General features: G+C 40.1%; 1 protein-coding gene across 37 annotated transcripts in view; it reads left to right on the top strand.

Annotated features, from left to right (window-relative positions):
- The window catches only part of PTPRD (protein tyrosine phosphatase receptor type D), a 1,471,303-nt gene that overhangs the window by 1,395,143 nt on the left and 60,344 nt on the right, over nt 1-15,816 (top strand). For 15 of the 37 annotated variants that reach the window (XM_075278421.1, XM_075278482.1, XM_075278474.1 and 12 more), the window contains 4 exons: nt 643-657; nt 3,476-3,588; nt 10,508-10,549; nt 11,006-11,103. In XM_075278421.1, coding sequence (XP_075134522.1) covers nt 643-657; nt 3,476-3,588; nt 10,508-10,549; nt 11,006-11,103 — 268 coding nt within the window. The remainder of the gene's footprint in view (nt 1-642; nt 658-3,475; nt 3,589-10,507; nt 10,550-11,005; nt 11,104-15,816) is intronic. The other 22 variants (XM_075278557.1, XM_075278549.1, XM_075278604.1 and 19 more) reach the window with 5 other exon arrangements.

Raw genomic sequence — 15,816 nt, 5'->3', positions numbered from 1 at the left:
TACTTATAAGAAATTATACATTATACATAAAATACAATCACGTTGTTCTATTATAATTATAGAATATGCACAATGTACGAAGAAACAATTCTGCTAAAGCTGTCATTGTCTACCTGCAAGCATTACATTACAGTGACTGATAACACTTCTTCCATGAGCAGGGATGTCTAACCTCAGTTTCATCTAGAACCCAAATTCTAAGTCTTCATGGTATTACAAGGGAGTAAAATACTATGTTATGTGGAAATGCAATTAAAGTTCACCTAATGTCCTATAATCTACCATAGGTTAACACATCCAACATTCAGATTAAGTTTATATTCATTCCATGTGTGCTATTTGGTCAGAACTTGGTCATGCTTTTCATTATATTGTCTTAGATACAGTCAGTTGTTGAAACTTTCATTTGGCTTCCTCCTTTAGTCTTTCTACAATAGAAGTTAAACTCAGTAATGTTGTAGCTTACATTTATGGTAATGGAACCACAACACTGTTGTACAATACCACCTATGCCTGAGATACTTTCTTTCACATACAAAGACCAGATAGATATGTATGTCTTCTTTATGTATATAATACATTACAAAATTCTCACTTATTTACAATATTTTTGAATTTTTTTGTTGCTGCATTAAAATGGAGTAGTAAGCCAGACAGGTGAGAATTGACACATTATTGAATACATTTGCTATCATTGACATTAAAGCCTATGGAATGTTGCTGTGTACAAAATCTGCATTGTTCTTTACCATGATTTTATCTTACATCAAACCCTACTAATATATAACACTACAAATTATAAATGCAGCCACCAGGGATGACCGAGTTTAGTTTATGAAAATATAACATTTTACCAGGCACATGAGAGGCACGGGGAAGAATATTTTTCATGTTGGACTGGTAACTACATACTATGGCACTCCCATAGAACAATATGTGGGGTTGGAGAGAGTATCTCATATGGACTAATGAGGACTTAATAGCTTTATCCGTATTTAACCCATATTTAACTTTCTAATGGCCGCTATTTTATATATGGAGCCTCCAAACTTTCCCCCCAGTAATAACAGGAGAGACAAACATCAGCAGGTTGAAGTTCAGCACTTCATCCTAGAGAAGACAACCCACTCCCAGCATTGGCTTTTTCCCTTCTTCACGTTCAGAACACTTGCATTCTCAGCTGAGGGATGAGATGGCCAGGAGTAATAACTGTCAGTGGAATAAAGTTTTAGAAGACAGTTAAAGGCATTTTAGGACAGATCACTGTGTGAGAATATAAGAAGCCAGATCGCCATGTAAGAATCATCACGTGACCACTGCTTAGAAACCTCCTATTGTCTTCTAGTTTTTTTTTTAGCATCCTAACCTATTTTTTTTCTATGACCCCATACACACAACTATGTTTTTCACAAAGCTATGAGGAGTGGGAGGATTATGAGTCTGAACACAAAACTCAGGACAGGTCCTTCGTTGTTTGGTTATGTGGTCCTGACACATTCATTGACCTGTATGGATCAGTGGAGAGCACAGATTGCATACACGTGCCATTTCAAGATCCATACTGGGTAAACCACCATGCAGTCAAAGAATTAGTAAGATTCCTACACAACAGACTACTTGTTATGCCAAAAAGTTTGCAATCCGTGACATAGCTGAAGACATTTTAGTCAGAATTGGTCTCAACATCTGATGTCTAAAAAACATTAAGTTCTTGGACAGGGGTGTGGTGATGCTTCGCACCAACAGCACGTGGACCACAGAATAGAGAGCATCATTTTATATAGAGTCATATATATCTCATATACAGAGCATAGCGGGTTTAGTAATCTTGAAAACAGTATCTTTGAGCTCACAGAGTAGGAGGGTTTTTAATATTGCACTTTTTGGATTAATAGGTACATTTTAGGCAGCATGGTTTATAATGGTAATAATACCCATGTCTTAAGAACTTGGTTACTTTGTAAAGTGAGAAACATATTGTTTGACGCTGAAGAAACTCATGAAGGAGCTTTTGTTATGTTAATGAATCCACTGTACGTGTGAGTCACTGGATCATTATTAGGCTTTCTTGTTTTATTCCAAAACCAGACTTAATAATTTTGCTTTGTTATTCGGAGTGAAGACCTCGCCTGCGAGTCTTGGAATTGATTAATTTTCTCTCCTTGAGCTCACTTGTGTGGCTTGTCTTGCCTGGACTTACTTTCTGTAATTAGTATTCAGTTTGCTGATATCGCCACCTACAAATAATTAAATGTTTCCAATACTTCTACATAGGTAATAAACTCCTCGGCTTTGTTATGCTAAAAGTGAGCAGAAAACGCTAACTGAAAATGGCACTGGCATGAGATTTTATTAAGATAGGAAACTGATGAGTTCTTTTGTGACACATTAAACAACTCAGCCATGGATCTAGCTCATTGTAACTCGCCTCATTGGAAAGGTTGTGGATTTGAAGCATGCCGAGCCAAAGGATCATTTGCAGGGGGATTCAGTCAGTGTTGTCCAGAAAACAATTAGCCATATGTTTACAGAAAGCAGTGGTGTTGGCCCCTCAACACAATCCAGAAGCCTCAGCAAATTGACAACACGTAAATGAGCTAATATGCACTTGTAGGGCTCCATCTGTCTCTGTGTCAATGGTCTCTTAACAAAAATTGACACTTTTGCCACTGGCATGCGTTATACATTTTATACCAGAGTGGCGCAGAGAGCATAAACTAATTGCCGGGAAATGTCATGATCTGATCTTCACATCTAGATGCACTATAGACACTTATCGGGGAATCTGAAAATAAATTGATGTCGTGGGAAGGTACGGCTCTTTCGTCCAATATTATTGAAACATGGCAGGCAGCCCTCATCCTGGATATCTTTTATGCATTGCCCTCTTGTTACTTGAACAGACTGAGCCACATTTTTTTTTTACTAATCTTGGGTATTGTTAACATTTTTACTATTTTGTATTTAGCTGTATGTGAAATGGCTAGAGGCAAGCACAGTGTTAAAGAGGATGGCTCCAAAAGTGGAAGGATAGGCATATATTATTAAATAAAGCTGGAGTTGTGGCCACAATCTGATAATTTAAGTTTTTTTTTACATACACAGATATTGCTGTGTTTCAGTTTGTCATCTTTTTGCGATAAAAATGTTAAAATCAACAAAAATAAATCCTTTACTTCGGTATATAGAAGAAATATACCTTTGTTATTTTAACTTCTGGTTTAAACATTTATGTATTGTTTTACATTTTAAATTTCAACATCGCAAATTAATTTTACCTATACATGATAGTGTTTATTTAAACAGCTGTAATACTTAATGCATTATGTACCATTCATTTCAATGCTAAGTGTTACCTGTATACATCTGCATGAAATAATTGATTCTTTGTAACAAAACGCATAGCATGCATGTAAAAGAGCTCTAATTCAGTCAACAACTATGACATTGTCATCCTTTGAATTTCTATGTACAGGAAGAGGACTGAATCTGATTCCAGAAAGAGCAGTTTGCCTAACAATAAAGAGATCCCATCACATCATCCCACTGATCCTGTAGAACTCAGGCGTCTTAACTTTCAAACACCAGGTGAGAGGTGTCACTGCTTTTATTGGAATCTTTCTTAAAATCTCCAAAGGAGGCGTCTCCTCTGATAAGGTCTAGACGGGGGTATATTGTATGATATAAATCAGCCACCACGCTTGGAGTTTACATGTAAAAATGCTCTCTAAATCTTAATTTTAAACAAACAATATGCATGAAGAGACATACTGTACTAGCACTGGAAGCCATTATTGAGAAAAAGATCATAACAATATGAAAAAAATATATTTTTTTTGTTTGTATACTGAGCAATGATTGTACTAGTATATACCGCCTATAATAAAGGTGCCTATTCATCTGTGATAGCTGTTGACAAATGCTAAATTCTAAATCCCCCCATACACATAGATACACGGTTCGACTGAGAGCTAGAGGAAAATAAGGTGCTGCCTTTTATATCCAAGGAGGGAAAAAGCTCAATCAATCAGTCTTTTCCCCAATGTCATCTGTCAGGGAGAGTTGGCACAACCCCATATGTATTAGATGGTTGGCTGGTGTTTTTTCATAATGAATATGGCGATTTTGGCCGACTTTGCTCTTGTGTTCATGTACCTTTAAAGGGATGCTTTAGAAGTGGTCTCCGCTGCGCCGTTCCTTAGAAATACTGGTTTTTACCGGTATGCAAATTAGTTCTCTCGCAGTGATGGGGGCGGGCCCCAGCGCTGAAAATGCGATGGGGGCGTCCCCACTGCTGCTCGAGAACATGCTCCAGCGATGCCTCTATCTTCGTCTGGATCCTCCCCTTCTTTCGTCGTCTTCCTTTTGCGTCACCTCTGACGCCTGCGCAGTTAGCTCTGCCAGTGAGACACCAGCAGAGTGTGCATGCTGGCCGGTGGCCATTTTTGCTCCTGTATTGAACTACAAGAGCAAGAGCGGCCTCCCAAAAATGGCCGCCGGCCGGCATGCGCAGTCGGCTCTACTGGTGTCTTACTGGCATAGCCAACTGCGCAGGCATCGGAGATGACGCAGAAGGAAGACGACAAAAGAAGGGGAGGATCCAGCCGAAGATAGAGGCGTCGCTGGAGCTTGTTCTCGAGCAGCAGTGGGGATTCCCCCACCGCATTTTCAGCACTGGTGTCGGCCCCCATCGCTGCGAGAGAACTAATATGCATACCGGTGAAAACCGGTATTTCTAAGTAACGGTGCAGTGGAGACCACGTCTAAAGGTAAGAGACGAATAGCCAAAAAAATTCATTTCAATGGTAGCATCCCTTTAATCTATTCAGTTCTCCAGTTTCGATCTCATATTACATTACCCCCTGTATTATTACATGCTAACCTCATTTAACAAAATTAAATGGTTGGCTTGGGCATAATGAACGCATCCATCACTGGAAACATTGCATGCTCTTGGTTATTTCAAGTTACTATAACTATAATGAAAGAATTATTAGACTTATTGTCTTCATTATGAAAATATGAGGATTTCTGGAACTGTGCACTACATTAGATGAGCATGGTTATAGGTTAAATCCCTAAAGTAAATAAATGCTTCTGGGGAAAGACAGGCTGAGAATACACGGAAATAGAAGTGAAGTACTGCATCTGTAATTTTTAATGATACCATAGCAGGGCAGCCATATCTCATAGCAGAGAACCATGTCTCTCCCTCAGTTGTTTTGTGGTGGCTATCTGCTTTTTGCTACAGGCATGTGGAGGAAGTAAAAGTTATCAGTTTAAAATAGAAAATGTATAAATCCCAGAAGCATAAGAAGAGAACTGTCCTCAAAAATCTACAGCACCAGAATACTAATTGAAAAGTGGAGTAAGAGCAATGCTTTACATATACTCAGTAACATGTCACAATTCAGTGCTCTTTGAAAAATATAACGGTGTCCCTGTATTTTTAAAACTTTTTTAGTGTCAAGAGCCAATAGTGCAAAAAATAAAAAGTGTAGTCACCTAACTGTATGTGGGCCGTGTACTGCACATGTGACTGCTGAGGCCAAAAAGGAGGACCAAGGAGAAGTGAATATAGCTTACGTTTTATCCTAGGAATAGCTTTAAAGAATGATTTTCTATTACTTTCATTATTCTCTTCCTCGTGTTTCTGTTCTTATCACACTCTTCAATCTGTCATCCTGTCCATATACAGAGAAGTCCATACACAGATTCAGACGTTTACAATAAAGTCAATGGAGAGGTGAGGGGTGGATGATAACAAGGTAGTGCGGAGAGAGACACGAGACTGTCTACAATATCTAATGAATTATTTCTATCCCAGCAGACTCGGATGATAATTTATTGTATAATCCAGCTCTATTGTAAAATAAAACTATCGATGTATAGAGCTGGGGTGTCCTTTATCTCTATGCCTCCAAATGTTGTCCTCTTCCTCCTCTCCTCTCCATACACGTCTATTGCCTGCTGCACAAATCTGAGCAGACCTGCCAAATGCATACAGTGAGAAGGAAATAAGAGAAGAAACAGGGATGTTTCTTTAGTACATACTAGCAGTTACCCGCGACTTCGTCTGCGGTTTGGCGGTGGCGCCGAGCTGCTTATATTTCTTGTCCCCCTATCTGTGCCCCCAGTATCTTGTCCCCCCCATCGCTGCCCCCCAGTATCTTGTCCCCCCATCTGTGCCTCCAGCTTCATGTCCCCTCCATCTCTGCTCCCAGTTTGTTCTCTGCCCATCTCTGCCCCCAGCTTCATGTCCCGCCTTCTCTGCCCCCAGTCCACTTCATCTGGCCCCAGTTTCTCCCCCCCATCTCTGCCTCCCAGTCTCATGTCCCCCCATCTCCGGCCCCAAGTTTCTCCCCCATACCATCTCTGCCCCAAGTCTCATGCCCCCCCATCTCTGCCCCCATTATCTTGTACCACCCATCTCTGCCCCCCAGTATCTTGTCCACCCATCTCTGCCCCCATTATGTTGTCCCCCCATCTCTGCTCTCAGTTTCTTCTCCCTCCATCTCTGCCCCCAGCTTCATGTCTCCCCTTCTCTGCCCCCAGTTCACTTCATCTGCCCCCAGTTTTTTCACCCCCATCTCTGCCCCCAGTTTCTTCCCCCATCTCTGCCCCCCAATCTCATGTCCCCCCATCACTGCCCCAGCTTCATGTCCCCCCCCCACATAGGCCCCCTGTGTAGTACGACTCACCTTTGTCTTTGTTCTCCGCTGCTGTCTGTGCACACAATTCTCGTGCTGCTGCCTGTGGCATATATGTAGCAGAGCAGGCCCGGCGTCATAGCAACCTGACGCCGGAGCTCACTGTGCTTCATATAGGACACAGGCAGCAGCAGGCCGAGACCTGTGTGCACTCAGCCAGCACACACAGCAGCGGAGGACAAAGACAAAGGTGAGTCGTACTACACAGGGGGCCGATGTAGGGGGGGAACTGAAGCTGGGGAGCTGGGTAGACCGACCTGGGGACACCCCCTTCCCCCGGGACACCCCCTCCCCCCGCTGCACTGACCTGTATGTGTTGAGTGGGGTGCAGCAGCCTCCTCCTTAGCCTCCGCAATGTGTGTATGTGGTATAGCTGCGGCTCCGGGACCCTGTGGGCGGCCGCCATCTTCCTCACTGTGTCCCTGCTGAATCGGCACGCCCACATTCAGCCCCCAACCTATGGTGCCGCAGCCCTGGCTCCATAGCCCGCCCACAGCTGCCATGCACCAATAGGAGGAGCGTGGACAGACCAGCGCTGGCAGAATGCCAGCTTCTATAGCCGAGCCCGGAGGGGTGTTTGGAGGGTGACGGTGGCGATTTGGGGTGAGTGACCCACATTTAAAGTAGCCTATTGCACCTTCCTGGGAAATATGTAGGTGTGTGTGAAATTTCACCAAAATCCTTTCAGCCGTTTGGCTGTGATTGAGGAACATTCACCTTCATAATATTAATAGGATTACACAGTTTAATAATATAACCAGCACTATTGATTTATGGAATTTAAGAGAAGTTTACACTTTTAGGCTTGCTACAGGTAAAAGTGTACCATTTCCACAGATTAGCGAACAGTATCAAGAAACATTATAGGGGCTTTCGGTTAATCAATGAAACTTCAAGGTTATCTAGGCAGTACAAACCATTAAATAGTGAGCCCATATGTTTATGTATGTAGAAATTCTGCAGCTTCCCGTGTTTATTAATTAGGAAAGAATGGCTAATTAGTATGCATAAATATTTCAGTAGGTGAGACGGTCTGTCTTTTCATTAAGCATCTTTACTGACACAGCAGGTTGCTAAAAGACGCTGACTGACCTGACACTGAGGGTAATATGTCTATTAATTCCAAAAATATATCAATCAGGGAGGTAAAGGAAGTGTTTTATTAAATAAGTGACCTCAAAACAGATTTTTTTTGGTGCTGAGAAAATAATTCTATATCAAACTGGTAATACTACTGTAATACACTGCAGCTCCTGTAAAGCGGGTCTATTAAATACTACTTCATAGACTACAATTTATTGGTTTTTAAGGGGTTGTCTGGCCCCAAATTGATTTTTCATACTGATGACCTGTTCAGAAGATAGATCATCGGTATGTGATCCATGGGGGTCTGAAACATAGGCCGCACAGAAATCAGCTGTTGAAGCAACCTCTGGGCACCAAATGCTATAGTGATGAAGAGGGAGCATGTGCAGGCTGCTGATATTAAAGTAATAGGAACAGCACAGCAGTCCCATTCACTGCATGGTGGTGGTTCCAAGGAAGTGAAGCTTGACTCCTATTATTTGAATAGGAGAATCTGCACACATTCACCATACACTACACCATTGTCCGAAATCTGGAGGCTACTGGAATAGCTGATTTTTATGGGATCTGGATGTTGGACCCCTCAAGGATCGCATACTAATGGCCCAGCCCATGGATAATTCATGAGTGTGAACAATTCATTCAGGATCAGACAACCCCATTACAGGGTATTCAGAACTTACAGTATAAATATTAATGGCTTGTTTTTAGGATAGCTCATCAATAGATTTTAGTTGATTTTTACTTAGTATAACCACTTGTACATATGGTTGTGGCTATGCCCCTTACTGCGGCTCAAACACAGGCAAGTGATTGGGACCAAGTTGCACTAGTAGGCACAGCTACAACCATTGTGTTACCAATGGAAGGGACACAGACATAAAATGGCCAACCCCTTAAAATAATACCTACTGTGTGCATTCAGTAAAACAATAAATGTCAGCAGGAATTGCTACGGTATATAGCTATGTAGCAGTTTAAGCTTTTTACCACTTGTACAGTATGTCTCATTTTCTTAGCAGACAAATCCTTTGTTCTTCAGTGATCACCATTCTGTATGTCCTTTTTGTTCCTTGATTTTCTATTATTAATATTTCACTATAATATGTACATGTGTATGTGAATGTGCTCCTTTTTGTGTTTGTGCAGATTTATTGATTTGATACTATTGCTACTAATTGGCTTACCGTGTTCAATTGGCTTTTACTTTTACAGCTCCGACCAGTAATTCAGTCCCCTACGCCTCACTGATTGGCTCTGTGTCCTCCCTCTCTAGTCAAACTCAGTCCTTATATGATAATTTCTCTCTCCCACGATTCGCTCAAAAAGGTCTAAACATCTTTGTCTCTTACTTTCCCTGTACAAGTTCTCTTATATCCTCCACATTTATCAACCACCATTTTTGAGTCCTATTGTCTTATGTTGACTACTCACTCCCATTCATAGGGGTGCTTGATCTGGATCCGAATTTGACCTTCTAATTCATTTTAGCGATGGCACCCAAATGCTTTCCAAAGTTTACCTATTATCCTGATCCGTATCCTGATGGACTCTTTTTTTCAGCTTGACTATGTACAAAAGTTGTAGGTTGGAGAGCCATACAAAATTATGTACACTTGCACAGCTTCTACGCCAGGGGTAGGGAACCTTTGGCTCTCCAGCTGCTGTGAAACTACAACTCCCAGCATGCTCCATTCACTTCCATGGGAGTTCCCAGAACAGCAGAGCCAGTATGCATGCTGGGAGTTGTAGTTTTGCAACAGCTGGAGAGCCGTACGTTCCCTACCCCTGTTCTACGCAGTAGTTGAAGGCTTCCTCATACATTTCACACAATTCTATATAGTAATACCACCATAAAATCTCATGGGAGCAAAAACCAGTCTGATTTACCAAGAATTCCAGCTTAAGCCCCCTAAATCCATTGTGTTTCCTGAATAATAGCATGGGGTATGCTTATTCAGATCTACAAGCCAGCTGTGTGTCCAGTATACAGATGTCCACAATTGGATTACAATATTTGTTAGGGATGGAAATTTTTGTACATCCAGATACAAATGAATGCATCTTAAATTATGCTTAGACGGTAAGAAGCATAACATCTGGGGTGTCAACCAATATCTGGAACTGGTGTCTGTTTTGTCTGGGAAGGATGCACCACATTCTTATGGCAGGCACTAATAATACAAAAGTTTGCAGCTGGCAGGTTGAAATAGTTACCCCATTTCTGTGTTTGTCTTCTTATCCTTTACAGGTGTCTTTGTAAGACAAAGATGTTTACACCTAGGGTAGATTGTAGTCATTTTTCAGGGGTTGGGTTTAGAGCATTTTCTAGAGAAGTATTTTGGTCTAATTGCCAGCACCAAAACCCCTTTCTCTACAATCTGCTAATAGTGAAAACATTTTTGACACCCCAAATTGCCATACTACCCTTCCCCCTAAAGCAATTCTTACAGCAAAATGATTGTGCATGCTGCATATACAAATGTATTGCATGTCGATCTCCTTTGCATATGTCATTTTGGGTTCATAATAAAACAATATGTATGTAGCAATCATAGTGGTCATTCCATGAACATCGAATTGTCATTTGATGGGTGACCCAAACATTCTTCTTCCATACGTCATTGTTCTCTGGGGGCAAATGATTTGGGCTATCCATTGAAATTCATGACAGAATTCATTTTTTATTTATACCCCCATTTCCTTTTCAGGTTCAGGTGTCGCCGGTTACCCTGGTAACCTCCATTCTTCAAGTTAGTTTTCCTTCATTATGCCTTTGTTTTGTTTTATCATTTCCTGGTTTCTTTCTCTTTTAGGAGCTTTTCATTTTCTTATTTAGTTCACTACCTTTTCATCACTTATACCATTGCCATTTCATACAGTGCAGAACAAAGGGTTTGGAATTGTAGATATCTCTACCTGTTCTCTAACATGATCACTTTACTTTACCTAGCTAACATCATGACTCATTGCACAATATCCTTCACACTAGGCGAGTTGGCTTTGGGAATATGCTTGGTGACTACTCATGTGTCAAAGCTCATCCCTCCAAAGCATGTTCAGCTTTGAGTAACCAAACTTATCTGCTTGCTTCTCACATACAGCATCTTTGCTACCTGCACATTAATTATCATTCTGCTCTTCCTAACTGTATATACTACCAGTATCTATGCAGTGGCCACTATATTTTCTCCTTTTTTCCTTTGCAGGCATGGCCAGTCACCCACCTATTCCCATTCTGGAGCTTGCGGATCACATTGAAAGGTTGAAAGCTAATGACAACTTGAAGTTTTCTCAAGAATATGAGGTATGTATTTCTTGACATACTGTTTAACATTGCAGGATATCATAAGATACCACTGTAGCATGATAAGGGTTAATTCTTGGCTTTTACTATTCTTCAGGTCAGAATCTATCCATACACTTAAAATAGGTGTTAGATGGATATTTGTTGGCAATTTATAAACTTGTCTATATGATTTGGGAGAAGGGAATAAGTCTGCAAGTATTGGACAAATTGTGATCCAATATACCGCTTACCTCCTATCCTGGACATCTGCCATCCAAATGATGTGAGAGACCTGGGTGAAGTACCCGGGGAATTGGAAGGAAAAAACGCGCACTTCTAATAGGTAAGGCTCAGAGTCACGTATGGTTAGTAATGGATTCTTTTTTATTCGTTAATAGGTACAACGCGTTTCAGGATTTACAGTCCTTTTTCAAGTGCGTGGATTGGTCCAGTTTGGAGTTTTCTGTGAACAGAAACTATAAGGAGGAATGTTCACAGAAAACTCCAAACTGAACCAATCCATGCACTGAAGAAAGGGATGTAAATTCTGAAATGATTTGTTCCTTTTAACGAATAAAAACAGAATCCATTGCTAACCATACGTGACTGTGAGCCTTACCTATTAGAAGTGCATGTGTTGTCCTTTCATTTACCGGGTCCTTCATCCAGGTCTCTGGCATTGACGTCCCTATCGTTGACGGAGGACAAGTCTGCTGCTATCCGAAATTGGGTTTTCATCCAAAACTATACTGGTTGTTGTGACTGTCTCACAACTGGTAATAAGGTGAGATGCCAATTGTAGCCTTCTATTAAGATTCTCCCCTTTATGAGATCTTATTACATGATGTGCTGCTTGGCATTTCTTTTCTCTTCTTTGTGAGCATCTGCCATCAGAAGAGAGTTAACCATAAATTCATTGACTAATCCTGCCTATTTCTTTCTTCTCTGTATGGCCAGCTTTAGAGAGGTTGCATAGTCATCAGTTGAATAAGTAAAATAAATACTACTGCATGCTGCTCTATACATGCAGAATAAGTTCCTTGTGCCATGTTTATTCCAATGAAAGGCATCCTTTAACTTTCATCCTCATTTTTAAGGCTTTTCTCCTTCCACTTGCACTATTACCGTGCGATGAGTAAAATACATTACTGCGATTACCATTAGGCTTAATTCATTCATTACATTCCTCTTGATTTGCTAATTACATTAGTGTCTCTAATGTGATATAAACTTACTAGTATCATTCTGTCATTCATCTTAATAATCACAAGTATGTAGCTACCAGCAAAATTAAATTGGAGGTTTCTTACACATTATCAGCTTTTATTGTATTAGCAGAAGCACAGAACACTTCAGTGTTTTCAGGATGCAAACTTGATTTCCAGGAATAGTATTTTAATGATATAACCTGGTTTTCCTCCATAATGGGATGATTACATTGGTAATAACATAAAGACAGTGCTTAGTGTTAAATGCTTCTATACATAAGAGATTAGAGCGTGAGGTGAGCTGATGCAAACGTCCTTCAACGTCAACATGTTCTGCAGATTACATTTTTAAAGCCCCCACCATACTTGTTTTGGGATCCATTTTTAAAGGATCCATAATGGATGTCTTCTTCTAATTCATAGTGTAAGAAAACCTAAGAGACACCATTGAGTAAATCTTCCAGAAAGTATTATATACAATAACATCCAAATTTACAGTAAAGTGACGTTTTTCCCATGATAAATTAGAAGCTGGTGTATTGTAGATATTCTCCTCTAGGTGCAATGTAGCATAGCCACAAGGAAATTATATACCAGTGTAGAGGCTCTGTACAGACAGCTCTGCCATAAGCATGATATCAAACAGAAGTATCAGAATGCATGCAGCTTTATTTTTCCTGTCAGAATGACTGACACTTTAGCAGAACCTGACAGACCCCATTATAAGTCAGTAAGGTCCACTGGGCATTACTGGTGTCTGTTGGATGTAGCACAGTTCTATGGCTTCCATTATAGATGTAGCTACAAAGTAGAATTTAACAGAGCTTTACCAGTAAAACCTACAAAAAAGTACAAAGAACACCAATTAAATAATTCACCAAATCATCTTCATAGGAATATTCCTAGGCACTGTAAAATGACAAAAACAAAAGGGAAGAGCCTTACACAGAAAAGTAAAAGCTACTAGGTCTGCATACCATACATTATTATAGTGAAGAGTCTGGAAGACCACTTACATGTAGGAATGTGGCTCTTATTTGTGGACGGTTTCCATCTCCAAATCAGTGGTAGAGTTTGTGCAGATTCTGCGTCCCATTGAAAACAATATTTTTCTGCAGTATCTTGTTGCAGTTTGAGACTTCCCACTAATTATTCTCAGTTGAAAGCTGCGATGGTCTGCTTCGGCATTCTGCTATAGATAGCCGATGGCTGGAAAACAGTGGCCGGAAAATGAAGAGGAATTCCTATTCATTTTACGCAATGTGAACGACCCTTAACATCCCCATAGCATAAATAAGTAAAGCATATAGTACTTGGAAAAGAAATCAATAAATATCCTACAAAGGTAGGTAAATAAAATAGTGCAAACATGTGCCAAGGCAATACATAGATTAATGCCAATAGCTACCCTATAGTCAAAAGGAAATGATAAGGAAGCACTGCAGTAAAATGATGTTGTCCTCTCCATCTGAAAATTAGCCTACTTGTTTTATAATGTGAAAAACTTATTGACAGTTTCATTACATAGTTATGTGCTCCACTCTGAAGCACTGACCACTCTGCTCCTCTAATACCCGCAATGTCCAGGAGAGGAATAGAGAGGAGGTCAGTGCTTCAGAGGGGAGCACATAACGTAGCAATATAGTCAGTAAGTTATTCACTAACTTAACATTAAATACAACCTCATTGTCAATGGGGGCATTTTTTGTAGTGCTTCTTTAGTACAAACAAAAATTGTGACTATGTTCTAATGTGTGTTTCACCATTGCTTCTTTGTAGGTGCACAGAGCATTACCTATATAAATCTCATTTGCCTTTTTAATAGAGAATGACAGGAAAGGTTGTGGTTTAATTAGTTACTGGAAGTATATACTCATGGCCAGATATATATCATCTTTGTGTTACTCGACATTGTGGAGAATATGGATTTTACAGTATTCCTGTAATAGCTTCTACATATATGAAAAGTGCAGTGAATATAATGACATCATTACGTAACTGGTTATATTCTTTTGGCTCAGAATTTGGTATTCACTAGGACAGGGCTTCCATATATTCAATATACATTGACAGCAAAAGGGTAACGATGTTTTGAACTTTAGATTTTCAGGCTCCAAATCTCACCATCCACGATCATCATGTAAGCTCCTTAAACAGGGAGACATCAGCAATATATACAGAGTTATATTAGAGTTCTGTTTCACAAAACAGCTGGGTTGTCAGGAATTAGAATCCAGCCTTCACCGATATGCCATACACATCCTCATATTTTTGTCTTTCTCCTCTTCCCTTACATAGAGACATACATAGAGTTCATTGTAAACTGAGACTGCTTGTGTATTGTATGGACAGAATAAATAGACCAACAGATATAAAGTAAAAACAGGACACAGGCACTTTTCCTTAGTGAAGTATATTGCAAAGTTTGTTCCCTTCTTCTGTACTATAGACTTATGGAAACATAAATACAAATTTACTTATCCTTTAAGAAACTCTGTAATATAAATGTAAGGGCGGGTTCACATCTGCGCCCGTGCACGCTTTAAGCAATCCTGCTGGGTTTCCATCTTCTGCCCTGAGAAACTATACAGGGGACGGAAATCCGGTAGTCAGTTTTCAAACCCATTCATGTGAATGGGATTGAAAAGTGAGTGCCCGTGAGCGTTTTGTACCTATCTGTGGTGAAACTGTTTTTTTTTTTTTTAACCGGACACAAAGTTCTGCATGTCCAACTTTGTGTCCGGTTAAAAAAAACAATTTGACTATAATGATGGTTGCTTATGTACACCCCCATTCAATTCAATCTCACGCCACTGAGTAAAGAGCTTGGCCATTTGAATCAGTGCCCTAGAAATTTGATAGAATAACAGAGCACAGGCAAGATTGTCACTCCATTCAAATGGGGTCCTAGCATGTAGATACTTATAGCCTATCCTGAAATAGGTATACATTGTTATTGTAGTACAGTCCCCTTAATTTTGGTAAATGAATATACAGATCAAGCAGCTATATACTGTGCTCTCAAAGTAGATGTTCCAAGATATTGGCTGACCATATGATGCACTTGTATTAGTGATAACATGTGATGGCCTGCAACAGTATCAAGAGTGTTATGTACTCAATATTAAAGAGCTTTTTCAATCTTAAAAAAATGATGACCTAACCAAAAGATGGGTCATAGATTTTTGGAGGGCCAGCATCCTTACCTGTTCTCAGCAGCTGACATATAGAGAATGGTAGTAGAAGCAGACAGCTCTGTTTTTTGTGTAGTGGCTAGACCAAGTCACTTCAACTTAGCCCCCATTCAAAAGAATAGGAGTTGATCTGCAGTAACCTTGTCTGACCACTGCACAGAGTACATAGCTGTCTACTCCATGTTCCATAATCTGTGTGTCAGCTACTGAGAACAGCTGATCTATATTCAGTCATGGCCATAAGTGTTGGCGCCCGTGAAATTTTTCCAAAAAATGAAGTATTTCTCCTAGAAAATTATTGCAATTTTGCATGTTTTGTTACTTGTCAC

Source organism: Leptodactylus fuscus, chromosome 1, assembly GCF_031893055.1.
Source record: "Leptodactylus fuscus isolate aLepFus1 chromosome 1, aLepFus1.hap2, whole genome shotgun sequence".
NCBI classification, from domain to species: domain Eukaryota; kingdom Metazoa; phylum Chordata; class Amphibia; order Anura; family Leptodactylidae; genus Leptodactylus; species Leptodactylus fuscus.
Note: the sequence above shows the minus strand (reverse complement) of the source record. Positions and strands in the feature narration are given on the sequence as shown.